General features: G+C 41.6%; 1 protein-coding gene across 2 annotated transcripts; it reads right to left on the bottom strand.

Moving 5' to 3' along the window:
• Positions 1-9,677: 9,677 nt before the first annotated feature.
• On the bottom strand, positions 9,678-21,122 carry LOC115196028 (heat shock protein HSP 90-beta-like). Of its 2 annotated transcripts, XM_029756502.1 has the most exons (12): positions 20,968-21,122; positions 19,591-19,734; positions 19,138-19,344; positions 18,886-19,045; positions 17,976-18,109; positions 17,530-17,829; positions 16,832-16,997; positions 16,415-16,605; positions 14,390-14,537; positions 14,011-14,279; positions 10,353-10,686; positions 10,122-10,237 (listed from the first exon to the last, which is right to left on the bottom strand). In XM_029756502.1, the coding sequence occupies exons 2-12, from the start codon at positions 19,732-19,734 to the stop codon at positions 10,122-10,124; spliced, it is 2,169 nt and encodes a 722-aa protein (XP_029612362.1). In that variant the 5' UTR covers positions 20,968-21,122. The 2 variants fall into 2 exon arrangements, with proteins under 2 accessions (XP_029612354.1, XP_029612362.1); XM_029756494.1 differs by lacking the exon at positions 20,968-21,122 and having other exon boundaries at positions 9,678-10,237.
• Between the last annotated feature and the right edge of the window lie 385 nt (positions 21,123-21,507).

Genomic DNA, 21,507 nt, shown 5'->3' with positions numbered 1-21,507 from the left:
GCCCACCTTGGTAGAGGATGTAACACACTATGTCTCTTCCTGTTCGGTGTGCGCCCAGTGCAAGGCTCCTAGGCACCTGCCTCGAGGGAAATTACAGCCCCTCCCGTTCCACAACGACCTTGGTCTCACCTCTCGGTGGATTTCCTTACGGATCTCCCGCCATCTCAGGGAAATACTACGATCCTGGATCGGTTCTCGAAGTCCTGCCGTCTGCTTCCATTGCCCGGTCTTCCTACGGCCCTACAGACCGCGGAGGCCCTATTCACCCACGTGTTCCGGCACTACGGGGTGCCCGAGGATATCGTATCTGATCGGGGTCCCCAGTTCACGTCCAGGGTGTGGAGGTCGTTTATGGAGAGGCTGGGGGTCTCGGTCAGCCTGACCTCGGGTTTCCACCCCGAGAGTAATGGGCAGGTAGAGCGCATTAACCAGGATGTAGGCAGGTTTCTGCGGTCATATTGCCAGGACCGGCCAGGGGAGTGGGCGCGGTTCGTACCCTGGGCCGAGATGGCCCAGAATTCTCAGCGCCACTCCTCTACTAACCTGTCACCCTTCCAGGTCGTGTTGGGGTATCAGCCGGGCCTGGTGCCATGGCAACAGAGCCAGACAGAGGCTCCTGCGGTGGAGGAATGGGTCCAGCGCTCTAGGGAAACCTGGAATGCGGTCCAGGAGTGTATAAAGAAGGCTCGAGAACGACACAAAGAGAGCGCTGACCGCCACCGCAGTGAGGCCCCCGTGTTTAACCCGGGGGATAGAGTCTGGCTCTCGACCCGGAACCTGCCCCTCCGCCTGCCCTGCCGGAAGCTGGGTCCGTGATTTGTGGGGCCATTCAAAGTCCTGAGGAGAATAAACGAGGTGTGTTATAGGTTACAACTTCCTACATATTACCGTATTAACCCCTCGTTTCATGTGTCTCTCCTCAGGCCAGTGGTAGCTGGTCCGCTGCAGGACGCTGAGGTGCGGGAGGTCCCCCCGCCCCCCCTGGACATCGGAGGGGCCCCGGCGTACACAGTCCGGGCCATCTTGGACTCCCGACGTCGGGTGGGGGGCCTACAGTACCTCGTGGACTGGGAGGGGTACGGTCCGGAGGAGAGGTGCTGGGTCCCGGCGAGGGACATTCTGGATCCAGCCATGTTGCGGAATTTCCACAACCTCCGCCCGGATCGCCCAGCGCCTCGCCTTCCGGGTCGTCCTCGAGGCCGGCGTCGGCGCGCTGCGGGACCCGCGCGTCAGGGGAGGGGTACTGTCACAACATCCACAGAAGGGGGCGCCTCTCCTCGGTCGAGCGGCGCTCGGCGGTCGTCGTCGCCGGCCTACTAGCTGCCACCGATCTGTGTTTCAGTGTCTATTAGTTATATCTGTTTTTGTTTGCACCTGTTTTGTGTTTGTCATTAGTGGGGGGGTTATTTAGTCTGTCTGTGTTTAGCTAGGATTTGTGCGGGATTGTTCGTTGTTACGTGTGGTGTTACGTATATTATCTAGGCATTGGGGTTGTCGGGCTGTGCCCCGTCTGCCTTTTGCGCGGAGCTTCTTTTAGTCATTCTTTCTGACTGTTATGCTCCCAGCTGTATATGAATCTTGCCCGTGGACTTATTAAATTAAGTTTGTTGTCACGGACCTCCGTCTCCTGTGCTTGACTCACTCCTTAAACTGTTCATTCCGCTCGTGACAAACGGTGTCCGCTGGTCCGCTGGAAAAACACTGAAATGACACATATGGAATCATGTAGTAACCAAAAAAGTGTTAAACAAATCAAAGCATATTTTTTTATATTTGAGATTATTCAAAGTAGCCACCCTTTGCCTTGATGACAGCTTTTCATACTCTTGGCATTCATGAGCTTCATGAGGAATGCTTTTATAACAGTCTTGAAGGAGTTCCCACATATGCTGTGGACTTGTTGGCTGCTTTTCCTTCACTCTGCGGTCCAACTCATTCATCCCAAACCATCTCAATTGGGTTGAGGTTGGGTGATTGTGGAGGCCAGGTCATCTGATGCAGCACCATCACTCTCATTCTTGGCCCTTACACAGCCTGGAGGTTGTCCTGTTGCAAAACAAATGATAGTCCCACGAAGCGCAAACCAGATGGGATGGCGTATCGCTGCAGAATGCTGTGGTAGCCATGCTGGTTGAGTGTGCCTTGAATTCTAAATAAATCACAGACAGTATCACCAGCAAAGCACCCCCGCACAATCACACATGTGGAGATCATCTGTTCACCTACTTTGCGTCTCATAAAGACACAACGTTTTGAACCAAAAATTGCCAATTTGGATGCATCAGAACAAAGGATAGATTTCCACCGGTCTAATGTCCATTGCTCATGTTTCTTGGCCCAAGCAAGTCTCTTCTTATTGGTGTCATTTAGTAGTAGTTTCTTTGCAGCAATTCGACCATGAAGGCCTGATTCACACAGTCTCCTCTGAACAGTTGATGTTGAGATGTGTCTGTTACTTGAACTCTGTGAAGCATTTGTATGGGCTGCAATCTGAGGTGCAGTTAACTCTAATGAACATATCCTCTGCAGCAGAGGTAACTCTGGGTCTTCCTTTCCTGTGGCGGTCCTCATAAGAGCAAGTTTCATCATATCACTTGATGGTTTTTGCGACTGCACTTACAAAAGTCTTTCAAAGTTCCTGATATTTTCCCGATTCACTGACCTTCATGTCTTATTAAAGTAATGATGGACTGTCGTTACTCTTTGCTTATTTGAGCTGTTCTTGCCATACACCGCGTGCACAATTATTATGCAAGTGAGTATTCTGATCTTATCATTATTTCTATTCACATTTTCGAACTCCAAACCATATAAACTTGAATGCTTATTGTATTTAATCATTTTCAGGTGATATGTATTTGTGTAATGAGGGAGGGTGTGGCGAAAGTGAATAACACCTTATATCAAGGTGTCCATAATTATTTGGCATCTTCATTACCTCAGGTAAAATGGGCCAAAAAATAAATTGAACTGACACTGAAAAGCCAAAAATGTAGAATGCCTTTCAGTCGGATGCGACACTCTTTAAATAGCTAAACTATTGAGGTGTGACCATCGGACATTCAAACGTTTTGTTGCGAATAGTCAACTGGGGCACAAGAAACGCATGGGGAAGAAAAGGCGCAAATTAACTGCAAAAGACTTAAGAATTAAACGTCAAACTACCAGGAACCCATTATCCTCCAGTGCCACCGTATTCCAGAACTGCAACCTACCTGGAATGTTCAGAAGTACAAGGTGTCAAGTGCTCAGAGACATGGCCAAGGTCAATAAGACTGAAACAAGACCACCACTGAATAAGATTCAGAAGTTGAAGCGTCAAGATTGGGCAAAGAAATACCTGAAGACAGATTTTTCAAAGGTTTTATGGACAGATGAAATGAAAGTGACTCTTGATGGACCAAATGGGTGGGCCCGTGGCTGGATCAGTAATGGGCACAGGGCACCACTTTGAGTCAGGTGCCAGCAAGGTGAAGGAGGGGTACTGGTATGGGCTGCTATCATTGAGGATGAGGTAGTTGGGCCTTTTCGGGTTGAAGATGGACTGAAACTCAACTCCCAAACCTACTGCCAGTTTCTGGAAGATTCTTCCGTCAAACAGTGGTACAGGAAGAAGTCCTCAGCATTCTAGAAGGCCATGATCTTTATGCAGGACAATGCTCCATCACATGCATCCAAGTACTCCACTGCTTGGCTAGCCAGCAAGGGCCTCAAAGATACCTGAATAATGACCTGGCCCCCTTCCTCACCTGACTTAAATCCTATTGAGAACTTGTGGGCCCTTCTCAAACGTGAGATTTACAGTGATGGAAGACAATACACCTTTTTGAACAGCATTTGGGAGGCTGTGGTTGCTGCTTCAGCAAAAATTGATTGTGAACAGATCAAGAAACTGGCAGACTCCATGGATGGAAGGCTCATGGCAGTTATTGAAAATAAGGGTGGCTATTTTGGTCACTGAATATTTTTGAAAAGCCAAAAATGTTATATAATTGTCATTTTGTGTTACTTATCTGTTACACTTACTCTAAAAATTGAGAATAAACAAGTGAGTTGAGAGAAATTGTTTTTGTAATTTAGTTGCCTAATAATTCTGCGAACTAATAGTTGCCTAATAATTGTGCACACTTATATATTTCCCTGAGAAAGACAAAACTGACTTTTCCTTTGTTAAACATTCAGGTTTGAGGTTCAATAACATTTTGGATTAACTGAGAGCATTGCGTTTGTTCAACAACAAAATTAATCCCGAGGAATACAATTTGCCTAATAATTGTGCACGCAGTGTAATATGGACTTGATCTTTTACCAAATAGGGCTATCTTCTGTATACCATGCCTACCTTGTCACAACACAACTGATTGGCTTAAACGCATTAAGAAGGAAAGAAATTCCACAAATTAACTTTTAACAAGGCACACCTGTTAATTGAAATGCATGAATGAGTAGGTGTGTCCAAACGTATGACTGGTACTGTAAGTACTTTACACCACTGATATTGGTCAAATATTTATGGTTATAACATACGGTCAAAAACAATCTCCAGCTAACATCTATTAGTAAAGGCTTAACTGAGTTGAGAAACAAATATTCCACAGATAACATTATTGTTGGATAGGTATCCCACCAGGCATTCAGCCCATTGTTTTAATAACTTAATTCTACATTTATGCCCCAACTTTCAACTTTCCGATGTTTGGCATTCTCAGAATCAAACTTTAAAAACATTTCTTGGTTTAACTCTACATCTAGCGACACACAATTCAAATTTAGAATTGATTATTTGTCAGTATCTTCCAATCTTATAAGTGAATGTATTCTTTCCTTTTGTTTTGATAATGACAACAGATTTTCTAAAGCATACTTGAAATGTAACTCTTTTCTTTTAAAGAATGAGTAATTTTGTTTACAGTCTAAAGATCTTATCAGAGAGACCTGTCCTGATTCTGCTCTTTCTTCTACTAACAAATGAGAAATGATTAAAGTCAGATTTCCGATGTCTTGCCATCACTACTGGTAAAATGCTAGCTCGGAAACTATTCTACAAGCAGATGGATATTATTGTTGATATTAACCCCCCCCATTTGTTTTTTACACTGCTACTACTCACAGTTTATTGTCTATGCATAGTCACTTCTCCCCTACCTACATGTATAAATTACCTTGACTAGCCTGTACCCCCGCACACTGACTCGGTACCGGTACCCCTGTATATAGCCTCGTTATTGTTACTTTATTGTGCTACTTTTTATTATCTTTTACTTGAGTTTATTTGGTAAATATTTTCTTAACTTTTTCTTGAACTGTACTGTTGGTTAAGGGCTTGTAAGTAAGCATTTCACCGTAAGGTCTACACGTTAAATTCGGCGCATGTGACAAATAAAGTTTGATTTGATTTAAATGTAGATGAAAAAGCCGAGCTTGCTAAATGCCAATGTGAACTAGATGACATATACAACAATAAGGCACAGGGTGCCTTCATCCGTTCAAAGGCCAAATGGATTGAGAAAGGGGAAAAAAACATCTTATTTCTTTAACTTGTAGAAAAGTAGGCAGACTATGAATAGTATTTCATCCATTTATGTAAATGACACTATATCTGATGATATATAATGATATTAGCAGTTCAATGGCTATGAGTAATGGAACATCCCCTCATTTCTTTATTTTTAGAGGAATTAGACAGGGTTGTCCAATCTCCCCTCTTATTTATTTTAGCCACAGATTTACTAGCCGTATTTCTTATTTCTTAAATCTGAGAATTTAAAAGGGATCTATATTTTTGGTAAAGATAAATATATAAATGTCAGTCAAAGTTATACATTTCAGTCCATTTGCAGATGATACTGCCCTTTTCCTAAAGGATAGGGTCTACATTACCTCCATAACTGTTAAAAAGGAAGTTAAATATTTTGAAATTGTTATCACAAAAAAAAAATCAGATAGAGAATCTTTAAACATTGATAGTAGGATTAATTCCATGAGAGTTTTGTTAAGTTGGGGGCTGCAACATAATATCTCAATTTTGGGTTGTATTCTTTCGTCCAAGACCGATGGTTTATCTAGAATAATTTACCCAAGTCAGTCCCTTTTTTCTTTCTTCTAATAACATTAAAAAAGTAAATTCTGTTATATTTAGAATTATTTGGAGGAATGAAACGCATTATATTTGTAAATCTCAATTAGTGAATGACTATGATCGTGAAGGTTTACATGCTATTGATTTTGAGTCGTTAGTGGGTACTTTTAGACTTAAATGGTTGAAATGATGTCTGTCTAATCCTACCTCTATGTGTTATCATATCCCTAACAGTCTGTTTAATAAACTTGGTGGACTTGAATTCCTAATGAAATGTGATTTAACCTGTTTGGGATAGGGGGCAGTATTTTCACGGCCGGATAAAAAACGTACCCGATTTAATCTGGTTTCTACTCCTGCCCAGAAACTAGAATATGCATATAATTAGTAGATTTGGATAGAAAACACTCTAAAGTTTCTAAAACTGTTTGAATGGTGTCTGTGAGTATAACAGAACTCATATGGTATGCAAAAACCTGAGAAGATTCCAGTCAGGAAGTGGCCTGTCTGACAATTTGTAGTCCTTCTGTTGCATCTCTATCGAAATTACAGCATCTGTGCTGTTACGTGACACTTTCTAAGGCTTCCATTGGCTATCTAAAGCCTTTAGAAAGCGGAATGACGCGTCTCCTGTCTCTGGGCAAAGTACAGCAGCAGAGTTTGTAAGTGGACTGCCTGGGGACAGTGCGTGTTCACGAGACCTCACCATTTTTTTTCTTTCACTCTTTGAATGAATACACCGTTGCCCGGTTGGAATATTATTGCTATTTTATGAGAAAAATAGCATCAAAATTGATTTTAAACAGCGTTTGACATGCTTCTAAGTGCGCTCGCGCGTTACCCTTCGGATAGTGACCTGAACGCACGAACAAAACGGAGGTATTTGGATATAACTATGGATTATTTGGAACCAAAACAACATTTGTTGTTGAAGTAGAAGTCCTGGGAGTGCATTCTGACGAAGAACAGCAAAGGTAATCCAATTTTTCTAATAGTAATTCTGAGTTTATGTTGCCCCAAACTTGGTGGGTGTCAAATTAGCTAGCCGTGGTGGCTGAGCTATGTACTCAGAATATTGCAAAATGTGCTTTCGCCAAAAAGCTATTTTAAAATCTGACATAGCGTTTGCATAAAGGAGTTCTGTATCTATAATTCTTAAAATAATTGTTATGTATTTTGTCAACGTTTATCATGAGTAATTTAGTAAATTCACCGGAAGTTTTCAGTGGGTATGCTAGTTCTGAACATCACATGCTAATGTAAAAAGCTGTTTTTTGATATAAATATGAACTTGATTGAACAAAACGTGCATGTATTGTATAACATAATGTCCTAGGAGTGTCATCTAATGAAGATCATCAAAGGTTAGTGCTGCATTCAGCTGTGGTTTTGCTTGCTTTGAAAATGGCTGTGTGATTATTTTGGGCTGGGTACTCTCCTGACATAATCTAATGTTTTGCTTTCGCTGTAAAGCCTTTTTGAAATCGGACAATGTGGTTACATCAAGGAGAAGTGTATCTTTAAAATGGTGTAAAATAGTTGTATGTTTGAGAAAGTTGAATTATGACATTTTGTTGTTTTTGAATTTGCCGCCCTGATTTTTCACTGGCTGTGTACCGCAGGTGGGACGCTTGCGTCCCACGTAGCCCATAAAGTTAATTACCTGTGAAATTGTATAAGTTTCACCAGCAAATTGCATTTTTCTGGAAAATGATATTCAAGCACATTTTTCACCCCCATAAAACATTGATTTGGAATAATAGAGTTATTAAAATTAATAGAAAATCCATTTTTAAAAGCCTTTGGTTTTGTATGTGATTTGTTAGACAACACTGGGGAGTTTCTTACGTTTGATGAGTTCATTGATAAATTTCAGGTTTGCAAAGCAATTCCACTTCCTTTACTTGGACTTATTAAGAACCCTTTGTTATATTATGAGGTTGTTCCCACTTTTCCAAGTTGACAAATTAATGACTTGAACCTTTTGGATAAAAAAATTTAACAGTAAGTGGATACAATTAGCAGTTAATGAAGTAATTTTAGGTGATTATAATTCAATATATTGCTTTGGAAGTGACCAACACATGCTATGGTCAAAAGCAACTACCTTTTACCTTGTCCAGTTATCCCAAATGTTAAAAAAAAACTCATTTTAAAATATTATCTTCCATCTACCCTGTTAATTTCTTCCACAAAAGGTTCCATTTTGACAAAGTGCCTTGTTTTTGTTCCTCTGATTCAGAATCTATAGAACATTTATTTTCATGCCGCCATTCTAGTAAACTATGAATTGAAATTCATGAAAGGTTGTGTGTAAAATCTCAAAAGTTACCAATGTTTACCAAAAGTTACCAATGTTAAATGGCATTATGCTTCTCTTGGCCAAATATTAGATTCACAAATGTAAATGGGGTGGGGAAAATTCCTTATTTTTAAGTTTTCATTGAACTGTTGCAATTTTATAAATCCCTCAAACGTGTGAAACTTAGAACTTCCGGTTTATTTTATCATTGTATTCACAGGAATGTCCCTGTATTATAGTGTAATATTGGTGTTGTAATAAAAAGTGGATAAGAATTTGTAAGTCGCTCTGGATAAGAGCGTCTGCTAAATGACGTAAATGTAAAAAAAATTGCTAATCTGTTGGAGCGTGCCCCTGGCTATCTGTAAATGTAAAAAAACACCATCTGGTTTGCTTAATATAAAGAACTTGAAATTACTTATAATTTTATTTTAGATACTTATTCAAAACCAAATCATTTAACTCAAGTAGAATCTTACTGGGGGATTTCCATTTGAGTCATTTCCTATTGAAGGCATCTTTACTTTTACTCAAGTATGACTTTTTCCACCACTGCACATTTGTTTACATCCATTTGAGCATTTCACCTTTGCCAATACAAGCCATCCACCTGACAGGTGTGGCCTATCAATAAGCTGATTGAACAGCTTGATCATAGCACCTTGTGCTGGGGACAGTAAAAGGCCACAGATGTCAAGTTGAGGGAGCCTGCATTGGCATGCTGACTGCTGGAACGTCCATCAGAGCTGTTGACAGATTATTTAATGTCGCTACCATAACCCACCTGTCATTTTTAGAAAGTAGCAATACAGCCAATTGGCCTCACCACCACAGAACACGTGTAAACGCACCAGCCCAGGACCACCACATCCAGCTTAACTGAGACCAGCCCCCCTGACAGATAAAACTGACTAATCTGTAATAGAGCCCATTTTGTTGGGGAAAACTCATTTGGACTGGCTGGGCCTGGCTCCCTAGTGGGTGGACCTTCCCATGCACGTGAAATCCAGATTAGGGATTCATTATTTCAAACGACATGTAACTCCATAAAATTGCTGCATTTGTACAAGTATAGTTTTCCTGCTAAATGTAGTGGTTTATAGCCTGCTGTGTTAACTGTTCAAACAAGCATTGTACCTTTGCCACAAGCCTAAATATTGTGAAGGGCTAGGTTAAGAAACAGGGACATAGTGGTTGTTTGAATGGGAATCTGACATGACTCATTCTTGAGGTCCATTTCATCAACCTCCAGTTTCTAATGTTAGGCAGAACAAACTAATAGTCCAGACAAATTAGAACATTTAAGGTCTTAAGTCTTTTAATTTTTGCAAAACAAAAAAAGACAATACAGACAGGTCTGGATTCAGGCAAAGGAATCTTGCAGTCCACTCAAGTGCAGCGAGCAAGTTGCACATCAGAAGAACCACACCCCCAGTGTCAGTCTAATGGAATGTTCCATTTCCCCTACATTGCTACCAGTCCAAAGTTTAAAACTCAGTGCAACAGGGTACCGTTTTTTTTTGTTGAACGAATTGCCCACCGTTAACTATAACAAAATCAACTGCTTTTCTAGAATTTTAACTGAAGGCTCAAGACAAGAGCAACACTGGTCCACTGGGCAGCAGGAGTTAAGAATTATTTTGTTATACCACAAAAGAACACCGACAAGGTTTCTCCAGTTAAAAAAAAAAAAAAAGTGAAAAAAAGTGAGGCTACATAGGGTTAGGTTTGAGACAGCATTTAATCCACTTCCTCCATGCGTGAAGCGTCATCATCTCCCTCTAGAGGTGGGATCTCATCTGGGGCGGGTGCAGAGGTGGGCTCCTCAGGGATCACTTCATCATCATCATCGATTCCTGAAAGGGGAAGAGTAATTAGACCCAGCCTACAGCCCCATTATAGTCAACCATGTTTGTTACCCTTTAGAGAACAGTTTCCTTCCTCCCAACAGTTCTGAGTGTGCATCCTTACCCAGGCCCAGCTTGATCATCCTGTAGATGCGGTTGGAGTGAGTCTGGGGGTCATCCAGGCTGAAGCCCGAAGAGAGCAATGCCGTCTCGAACAATAGGATGACTAAGTCCTTCACCGCCTTGTCATTCTTGTCCAGGTCAGCCTTCTGCCTTAGGGTCTCCACAATGGGGTGGTCTGGGTTGATCTCCAGGTGCTTCTTGGCCATCATGTAGCCCATTGTGGAGTTGTCCCTAAGGGCCTGTGCCTTCATGATGCGCTCCATGTTGGCCGTCCAGCCATACGTGCTGGTCACGATGCAGCAGGGCGATGACACCAGCCTGTTTGACACAGTCACCTGAAGGGGCAGAGAGGCGAATATTACATCACATACTAACAGCATACAATGTGCAGGTGAGAAAAGCCAGTGCAGTCAAGTTGACCCTAAATTGAATAGTCAAAAGATCAGCTTTAAAACTGGGAAAGAAATCCTAAATGAAATATTGTGCAGGAAAGTTGTTAGATTTCACACAAAACACCATCCAAAATGTAGTCAGAAACAGGCAAATTCTCAACTCTGGAAAAGGGTGTCAATGTTAGAACGACATTATTGCAAGCAGTCACCACTAAAGAAACGCTGCGTCAAACTCACAAGGTCTTCTAGTCGCTAGGTAATGGCATAACCTCCTGGGGACGAAAACTACATTGACACACTGGACAGCGTCACAACCACACGAGCCTAACAGGACACTTCAATCTACATGGTCAAAGGACTCACCAGGGTCAATATTAGCTTATGATGAACTATGGCACCTGTTCACAACCAGAAATAAAACGTCAAATTGTCAATCACCAAAATTCCAGAGCACAGAAAGAGATTAACCTCTCTAGGGCCGGCGGGACGAAATCGTCCCACCTACGTAACAGCCAGTGGAATCCTGTGGCGCGTTATTCAAATACCTTAGAAATGCTATTACTTCAATTTCTCAAACATATGACTATTTTACAGCATTTTAAAGACTCTCGTTAATCTAACCACACTGTCCGATTTCAAAAAGGCTTTACAACGAAAGCAAAACATTAGATTATGTCAGCAGAGTACCCAGCCAGAAATAATCAGACACCCATTTTTCAAGCTAGCATATAATGTCACGAAAACCCAGACAGCTAAATGCAGCACTAACCTTTCATGATCTTCATCAGATGACAACCCTAGGGCATTATGTTATACAATACATGCATGTTTTGTTCAATCAAGTTCATATTTATATCAAAAACCAGCTTTTTACATTAGCATGTGACGTTCAGAACTAGCATACCCCCCGCAAACTTCCGGCGAATTTACTAAATTACTCACGATAAACGTTCACGAAAAGCATACATTATTTTAAGAATTAGATACAGAACTCCTCTATGCACTCGATATGTCCGATTTTAAAATCGCTTTTTGGTGAAAGCACATTTTGCAATATTCTAAGTAGATAGCCCGGCATCACAGGGCTAGCTATTTAGACACCCAGCAAGTTTAGCCTTCACCAAACTCCGATTTACTATTAGAAAAGTTTGATTACCTTTCCTGTTCTTCGTCAGAATGCACTTCCAGGACTTCTACTTCAATAACAAATGTTGGTTTGGTCCCAAATAATCCATAGTTATGTTCAAACAGCAGCGTTTTGTTCGTGCGTTCAAGACACTATCCCAATGGTAAATAAGGATTACGAGCACGGCGCATTTCGTGACAAAAAAATTCTAAATATTCCATTACCGTACTTCGAAGCATGTCAACCGCTGTTTAAAATCAATTTTTATGCCATTTTTCTCGTAAAAAAGCGATAATATTCCGACCGGGAATCTGCAATTAGGTAAACAGACTAAAGAAAATAAAGCATGGGGTCGACTCTGGCACGCGCCTAAGCCCATTGTCCTCTGATCGGCCACTTGTCAAAAGCGATAATGTTTCAGCCTGGGGCTGCCTCGATATCGTTCAGCTTTTTCCCGGGCTCAGAGCCGTAGGAAGTGTCACGTTACAGCAAAGATCCTCAGTCTTCAATAAACAGAGGCAAGAACAACAACAACTTGTCAGACAGGCCACTTCCTGCATGGAATCTTCAGGTTTTTGCCTGCCTTATGAGTTCTGTTATACTCACAGACACCATTCAAACAGTTTTAGAAACTTAAGGGTGTTTTCTATCCAAAGCCAATAATTATATGCATATTCTAGTTACTGGGCAGGAGTAGTAACCAGATTAAAATCGGGTACGTTTTTTTATCCGGCCGTGTAAATACTGCCCCTTACCTTGAAAGGTTAACCTGTTAGGGCTATAGGGGGCAGTATTTTTGATTTCAGATGAAAAGCGTGCCCAGAGTAAACAGCCTAATACTCAGGCCCAGAGGCAAATATTTGCATATTATTAGTAGATTTGGATAGAAAACTCTGAAGTTTAAAACGGTTTGAATGGTGTCTGAGTATAACAGAACTCATATGGCAGGCAAAAACCTGAGAAAATTCCAAGCAGGAAGTGGCCTGTCTGCAAATTTGTAGTTTTGGTTCTCTATTGAAACTACAGTATTCTTCTCTGGGCAGAGTACAGGAGCACAGTTTGTCAGTGGCCTGCCTGGTGACTAAGAGATTGGAGATGCGCATTCACGAGACCACGCCGTTTTTTTCTTTTCGTCTTTGAATGAATACACTATTGTCCGGTTGGAATATTATCGCTATTTTACAAGAAAAATACCATAAAAATGTATTTTAAACAGCGTTTGACATGCTTCTAAGTACGGTAATGGAACATAGAATTTTTTTGTCTCGATATGCACTCATGCAGTACCCTTTGGATAGTGACCTGAACGCATGAACAAAACAGATATTTGGACATAAATACAGATTATTTGTAACAAAAACAACATTGTGTGGAAGTAGCAGTCCTGAGAGTGCATTCTGACGAAGATCAGCAAAGGTAATACAATTTTTATTATAGTAATTCTGAGTTTAGTGAGCCCCGAACTTGGCAGGTGTCAAAATAGCTAGCCTTGATGGCTGAGCTATGTACTCAGAATATTGCAAAATGTGCTTTCGACGAAAAGCTATTTTAAAATCTGACATAGCGATTGCGTAAAGGAGTTCTGTATCTATAATTCTTAAAATAATTATGTATTTTGTCAATGTTTGAGTAATTTAGTAAATTCACGGTGGGGATACATTTTCTGAACATCACACGCCAATGTAAAAAGCTGTTTGATATAAATATGAACTTGATTGAACAAAAAACATGCATGTATTGTATAACATAATGTCCTAGGGGTATCATCTGATGAAGATCAAAGGTTAGTGCTGCATTTAGCTGTGTTTTGGGTTTGTGACATACATGCTTGCTTGAAAAATGGCTGTGTGGTTATTTGTGTCTATGTACTCTCCTAACATAATCTAATGTTTTGCTTTCGCTGTAAAGCCTTTTTGAAATCGGACAATGTGGTTAGAATAACGAGAGTCTTATCTTTCAAATGGTGTAAATTAGTCATGTTTGAAAAATTGAAATTGCATTTGAGGTTTTGCATTTCGCGCCACGCGGTTCCACTGGCTGTTGAATAGAGTGGGACGGTGACGTCCCACCTAGCCCATAGAGGTTAAAGTCATGGGCATTTTTGTTATCGCAGAAAGCACAGGTTGGTTCCCCTCATTTACCTTCTCTACTTTCTTGTCCAGGATCTCCTTCATGAGCTTGCAGAGGTTCTCAAACCTTGTCTTGTCCTCCTCCATCTTCTTCTTCTCCTCCTCATCTTCAGGCAGCTCCAAGCCCTCCTTGGTTACAGAGACCAGGGTTTTACCATCAAACTCCTTCAGCTGCTGGACGCAGTACTCATCGATGGGCTCCGTCATGTACAGGACCTCGAAGCCACGCTTGCGCACACGTTCCACAAAGGCGGAGTTGGCCACCTGGTCCTTGCTCTCACCTTAAGAAAAATTACATCAGTCAACTTCTGTGTCTAAGTGATTAAATTCAATGACTGCTATTGGGCTTGGAGCTCAATGTTATGTTGACTGAATGTGTAACTAGACACACCGGTTATATAGTAGATGGATTTTTGATTGTCCTTCATGCGGGTGAGGTACTCTGTGAGGGAGGTCAGCTCATCTCCGGACTGGGAGCTGTGGTAGCGCAGCAGCTCGGACAGCTTCTTGCGGTTTTGGGAGTCCTCGTGGATCCCCAGCTGCAGAGAAACAATTACCATTAGTATAACTTGGTAGTCAATAGGATTTACTACACATTCAACTTTTGCCTGGGGAACTGTTCTATGTAATCATTTAGCTACTGAAGTTTAAGGTTGTGGCTCTTGAAGCCAGTCTAAATATATAGTCAATAGTTCTTCGAAACACTAAATAGGGATGATACTGGTTTGGAACCGCACAATGACTAGCCCCACTGGGTATGTGGAGAGCTTATAATATTTAAGAAATTGGGCAAACTACTAGGGATTGCTTGATTAGTCTGGGAACATGTCGGCCAATATTAGCCAAAAATGCCAATGCCCAGTTTAACGCCAACGTGCAAAACCAATGTAGGTATGCATGTCAGCTTTTGACATAACAAAAAAAAAAAAAAACAGCGCTTCACAGGACAAAAGCAGAAATACTAAGCGCACACTTCCAACAACTAAACAACTTCAAGTCAAGCAGTCATTTGAAAGACTGAACATTTCAGCGAGACCACTAAAAACGGCAAGACAATGGAATTCATTGCCCTTGACAAGCAACCGTCTTCTGTTGTGGATGTTGGCTTTCGTCGACTGGCCGAGCCCCCGGTACACACAATTTCTCAGATGTTGCTCTACCAGAGTTAGTTTTGTCAAAACGTACATCTATGAGCGTCACGACTGACATTTGGCCCAGTGATGTCAGCCTCATGAGCATGCCGAGTCTGACAGCACAGTGGGTCGATGAGGATTTAGTACTGAGGAAGCCATATTGCATGCTCAAGAATGTGCTGGATCTCAAACCGCTGCTGCCATTCGAGAACATGAACACTCCTAGCACCATTCGAACAACTGACTCGACAAGTGCATTCTTCAGAATGCACTCCCACTTGTGCATTCAGAATGCACAAGTGGGAGTGCATTCTGAAGAATGCACTTGTCGAGTCAGTTGTTCGAATGGTGCTAGGAGTGTTCATGTTCTTATAGTAAATCTGAGTTTGGTGAGGGCCAAACTTGGTGGGCGTCAAATTAGCTAGCCGTGATATCTACTCAGAATATTGCAAAATGTGCTTTTGCCGAAAAGCCATTTTAAAATCTGACACCGCGATTGCATAAAGGAGTTCTGTATCTAGAATTCTTAAAATAATTATGTTTTTTGTCAACGTTTATTGTGAGTAATTTAGTAAATTCACCAGAAGTTTGCGGTGGGTATGCTAGTTCTGAACATCACATGCTAATGTAAAAAGCTGTTTTTTTTATATATAAATATGAACTTGATTGAACAAAACATGCATGTATTGTATAACATAATGTCCTAGGAGTGTCATCTGATAAAGATCAAAGGTTAGTGCTGCATTTAGCTGTGGTTTGGGTTTTTGTGACATATATGCTTGCTTTGAAAATGGCTGTGATTATTTTTTGCTGGGTACTCTCCTGACAAAATCTAATGTTTTGCTTTCGCTGTAAAGCCTTTGAAATCGGACAATGTGGTTAGATAAAGGAGAGTCTTGTCTTTAAAATGGTGTAAAATAGTCTATTGTTTGAGAAATTGAAGTATTTGTATTTCGCGCCACACTATACAATTGGATATTGGTGAGGCGTTCCGCTCCCTAACAGGTTAGTATAGTTTTCTTTGGCAAGGAAAATATCGGTATGGACAAAAATGTCTTATCGGTGCATCCCTACAAACTACATCGCTAGACTTTTTTTACGAAAATCAAAAGGCATCTAAGTCCATGCGCCACTTTAGGTAAACTTTGGTTTAATCACATTTATGCATTGAAGAATACCAGATGAGAGCAAATGTGGCAGAGGACAAGTTTGATACTAGTAGCAAAACAATCTTTGCTCAAGAAATTCTGATCCCCAAGTTCCTACCCATCTCCCAAAGTTACCTTGAGGTTCTTGGAGAAGCCATCGTAAAACTTTTTGTAGTTTTCCTTGTCCTCTGCCAGCTCACCGAACAGCTCCATACACTTCTTGACGATGTTCTTGCGGATGACCTTGAGGATCTTGCTCTGTTGCAGCATCTCTCGGGAGATGTTCAGGGGGAGATCCTCAGAGTCCACCACACCACGCACAAAGTCTGCAGGGGGAGAAAGAAGTAATTCAACTTCTTTATCGATTTCCATTACAGAAATTGCTGTATATAAACACACGGCTACAGAGAAGACAAGCAGCCAACCATTTCAGAGGGGCATTATCTGCGCTTGCCATTAGCCTACATGTGAAGAAACAATGCTGCATTTGCAGTTGGTGGCATTGAAATTATACATGGCCAGGGGGGCAAAGTGGCAGCCTAGGCTACTTACTCAGGTACTCCGGGATGAGCTCTTCACAGCTGTCCATGATGAAGACCCTCCTGACATACAGCTTGATGTTATTCTTCTTCTTCTTGTTCTCAAAGAGGTCAAAGGGCGCGCGGCGTGGGATAAAGAGCAGGGCGCGGAACTCCAGCTGGCCCTCCACTGAGAAGTGCTGCAAAGGGGAAGAAGCAGGTGAGGGTTACTACACACCCATCAGCTTATCCTGCACTTAGACCTGTTTGTGCTGTGTAGCCAACTCCCACAATCATAGGAGTTACCCAAACCCCCCCCCACAAAATTGTCACATGCACCAAATACAACTGTTGTAGACAACCATGAAACGCTTGCTTACTTCAACAATAGAGTTTAAAATTAAAACACTAACAAGAGGAATACAATACTCCCTGTATAATGCTCATTCTTGTGTATGAGACCAATGTGCAGAGGTAAGAGGTAGATATGTACATGAAGGCAGGGTGAAGTGACTAGGCATCAGGATAGTAAAATAAAACAGTAGCACCAGCAAATGTGTAAAAGTGTGAGTGTGTATGTAATGTGTATGCATGCGTGTTTGTTGGGTCAATATGCGTGTTACACGAGTGTGTATGTAGTGAATGTGTAAATAGTACAAACAGATCTGGAACCAGGCCATCATTTAGGAATACCATTTTGACATCGTAATTTATACATGTTAGTGATAGTACCTTGACTGCAAGGTGGTCCTCCCAGTCATTGGTCAGGCTCTTGTAGAACTCCCCGTACTCCTCCATGGTGATGTCATCAGGGTTCCTGGTCCAGATGGGCTTGGTCTTGTTCAGCTCCTCCTGGTCAATGTACTTCTCCTTGATCTTCTTAGTCTTCTTCTTGTCCTTGGAATCCTCCTCATCATCTGAGCCCACGTCCTCAATTTTGGGCTTGTCCTCAGCCTCCACCTTTTCCTCCTTCTCCTCCTCCTCCTCCTCAGCCTCATCATCACTGATCTCTTTTTCACGCTCCTTTTCAACCTGCACACACACACGAGCAATTTTGTTTATTTAAAGCCTATAATAAAAGGGAAAACTTCCCCTTACTTTAGTGCCCTCAACCAGTCCTACATAAAATGTCACCAATCACACTTTAGTTATAAATACTCCCATAATTATATACTCACGAAAAGTGTGATGGGATATCCAATGAACTGAGAGTGCTTCTTGACCACCTCCTTGACCCTCTTCTCCTCAACATACTCAGTCTGGTCCTCCTTCATGTGCAGAATCACCTTAGTTCCACGCAACATGGGCTCCCCTGAAAATGAATTAAACAACCACCATTTGCCCATTTCAGCATCACTACAATAGACATACTTTAATAACACCTATTATTAGGGCTGGCACAATAACAGTCATGTATATACTTTTACTGGCATTTTATTTGCATGACTGTCTTAGATATTTTTGGGGTGGAACAAACAGCTGACTGAAGCCAGGGCGGCCGGGCATTTGTGCGGTTGAGTTTGTTTCTGCTGTAACATGGACTTCACAACATGATGAAACTGTTGATCCTTGCTGAAACACAAGGTGATGTAGCAAACAAGTATCTGGTTTCCTATGCAATAGAATGGTCCTGGAACCTCTAACCCTGGCAATTTGACTCACGGGTACACTCGCAATCATTTCCATGGTAAATGTAGAACACTTGCTCAAATTATGTTATCTGAGGGGGCTCATGCAACAGAATGTATTTTTGTCATGTCAGTTGAATCAAGTCACAGCACCTATTGATGGGTAAAGTCTGTGCTTTCATTTCCTGCTTTTCACCTATGGGTACACTCGCAATGGTTGCCAGTCCACCCATTATGCCATCATTGACTTGCATGGGGAAACCCATTCTATTTCTAGGGAAGCACATGCATTCTAGAGGAGAAATGTGTGACCGTGGTCATTTGGCTGACCAATTAGTCAGCTGAAATTACATGACCCAATGATCCAATCTCAAAACAATGCAGAGGCAATTTATGTTTTTCATGGTTTTGTACATTTTGCAAACCCACCCGCATACCCTTCATTGGGTGAGACACATACCACTGTCGACCTTGACTGTGAATGAGCCTCCGGCTGAAGACTCCCAGATGTACTGCTCGTCATCATTGTGCTTGGTGATGACGGTCACTCTTTCTGCCACCAGGTAGGCGGAGTAGAATCCCACACCGAACTGCCCAATCATGGAGATGTCAGCTCCAGCCTAGCAAAGACAGAAAAAAATGGATGACTCAAACATTCAACTGAATAGTATGAGGCATATTATTGAATATTGCTGTAATGCAATGGACATACTTGCAGGGCCTCCATGAAGGCCTTGGTGCCAGACTTGGCAATAGTTCCCAGGTTGTTGATGAGGTCAGCTTTGGTCATGCCAATTCCAGTGTCGATGAGGGTCAGGGTACGGTCCTCCACATTGGGGATGATGTCGATCTTCAATTCCTTGCCATTGTCCAGCTTGGTGGGGTCCGTCAGACTTTCATAGCGGATTTTGTCCAAAGCCTGAAAGATATTGAACAAAGCAGACGACAGCATCTAAGTATCTGGAAAAGTCCAAAGGGGTATTTTATTACATACGCAACCTCCATCACACATCTTTTTCAAAGTTGTAATCATCCTTATGCACTGAAATGTGTTTATTGTATGGATGCTCTTGCTGGATGCTAAAGTATTACAAAGTCACTGTACAGTTAGTGTCAACAATTAGACTGATTGAACAGCATGATGGATCCCTAATAAAACTCTTACATCTGAGGCGTTGGAGATCAACTCCCTGAGAAAGATTTCCTTGTTGGAATAAAAGGTGTTGATGATCAGGGACATGAGCTGAGCAATCTCTGCCTGGAAGGCAAAGGTCTCAGCCTCCTCCTCTTGGCGCATTTCTTCAGGCATCTGGGGGCAAAAGCAATGTTAAGAAATTCCCAAATGACCATATATCACAAGTACAGAATTAAATTAAGCACATGCATTCTAGTGATTGTTGTTAACAACAAGTTGAGTGAATTGCTTTCAGTAGAAATGTCCCCCATAGTTCAGTCATCAAATCCCAACAGTTAATTGTCATGCCAATCTGGCCACATGATGCATAATTTTATAGTGAATTAACACAAGCAATTCCATTTTGGGGACTTTGAACAAGTGTTCTCCACAATCAGTTGTATTTCCTCCTGATAAAGACCAACTACCGGATGTTGAGGAACCATCCAACAACATGGCGACATCCTGGAGACAATGGACGTCGCCAGCACGTGGTTTACGAACTCGGTGAAAGGGTCAGGAAATCCATAAAGAACTCTCCTCCAAATTGACTTCCAGAACGTTAACTGAATTAAAAACGTTATATCGCACGTAGTTATCAAGTCGCTAATTCCATGGAAAGGCGACGACGATTCAGCAATGCAAGACATGCACGAGGAAATAACTAGTTAGCGTGTCGTTGCGCAAAGTCATGCTGCCGATGTCCAGACTGTACAATTAACGTTATTGCAGTCGAAAAAGGACCAGGTCACCGATTGTAGCAAATGTAACGTAATTTGTTAGCTACACTTTTGCACAACCAATTGCAACTTCAGGGCAGTTCCAATGGCCACTAAAATGACACTGCATCAATTTAAGTGTCAGAAGCCATGCAAGTGTAGCTAGTGTTAACGTTAGCTGCATTACCCAACAATGAAAGCTAGTAGCATTATGCTGACAAAGTCGTTGACAGTTTGAAGGCCAATCCAGTTAACGATACGTTCTGTCATCTAATCTTACTCAATTCACATTAACCTCAATTTGCCTTAAAAAGTTAAATTAGCCAACGTTAGATTGGCTAGTTAGCTAATACACAGCAAGGCAGAATCAGTTGTCACAGTGGATGTGGTGACTGACATTGCCGGAAAGGCTAACTAGATAATTTAGTGTACAAATAAGGAAAATAAAAGCATTCTGTAATTAAAATGTACCTGACGTTTGTAAACTAGTTAGCGCGCCTGCTAGTTACCGAATCGCACATTCTCGAAGACTGATGATAGGCTAACGTTATCCAACTAGCATGAGGATGACTTTTGAGCGCTGATTTGATAAAGGCAACAATATTTGAGTACGTAGACGAGCTTTAGGGTTAAGACAGTATGTACATACCTTTATTTGTTCCGTTCACGTCTCTTGAATAAAATGCTACCAATATCACCAGTCCCCTCGGCTCTATGACGCAGGAAACTAGAAAGGGATTTGCTTTTAAAAGATCTTTATACCCTCTTGTGTTTTTGACTGTGCGGGGGTATCCATCCGCAGCACTTTGTAGCGGCGTCTCATTTACGAACCCCATACATTCAAGTTAAAATGCATGTAAATTCCTGTCACGTTAAAAATAAATATGAATATCTTAATCGAAGTGATTGTTATTTTCCCACGTTCTATCATGATGATGATCTTCATCCATTTCCATCTGCAATTTCCTCAGCATGCACTCAGGTAAATTATCAGAAACATCTTTGGGAAAGTCTGTTGACAGTTGTTTGAACTGCCGACTTTTGATTACATTGCAGGATAGACTACAGCTTTATTTAAAGCAAATATTCACATTTAGTAGTGGACAGACTGCATAGAGAAGCACATGATTTAATACCGTAATGTCACATTTTGTATCAATCGGACTGTGTAGTCAAGTTGCCACATAAA

This window comes from Salmo trutta, chromosome 1 (genome assembly GCF_901001165.1).
Source record: "Salmo trutta chromosome 1, fSalTru1.1, whole genome shotgun sequence".
NCBI classification, from domain to species: Eukaryota; Metazoa; Chordata; class Actinopteri; order Salmoniformes; family Salmonidae; genus Salmo; species Salmo trutta.
This window is presented reverse-complemented; position numbering and strand designations above follow the sequence as displayed.

What these genes read in the sequence shown, in the direction of transcription:
- LOC115196028 (XM_029756502.1), bottom strand. Translation starts at nt 19,734, where the DNA reads ATGCCTGAAGAAATGCGCCAAGAGGAGGAGGCTGAGACCTTTGCCTTC. An exon ending in CACAGTCAAGGTCGACAGTG is followed by an intron (nt 18,110 to 18,885) that starts GTATGTGTCTCA and finishes ATTCATTTTCAG; the next exon opens with GGGAGCCCATGTTGCGTGGA. An exon ending in GCTCATCCCGGAGTACCTGA is followed by an intron (nt 16,606 to 16,831) that starts GTAAGTAGCCTA and finishes CTCCCCCTGCAG; the next exon opens with ACTTTGTGCGTGGTGTGGTG.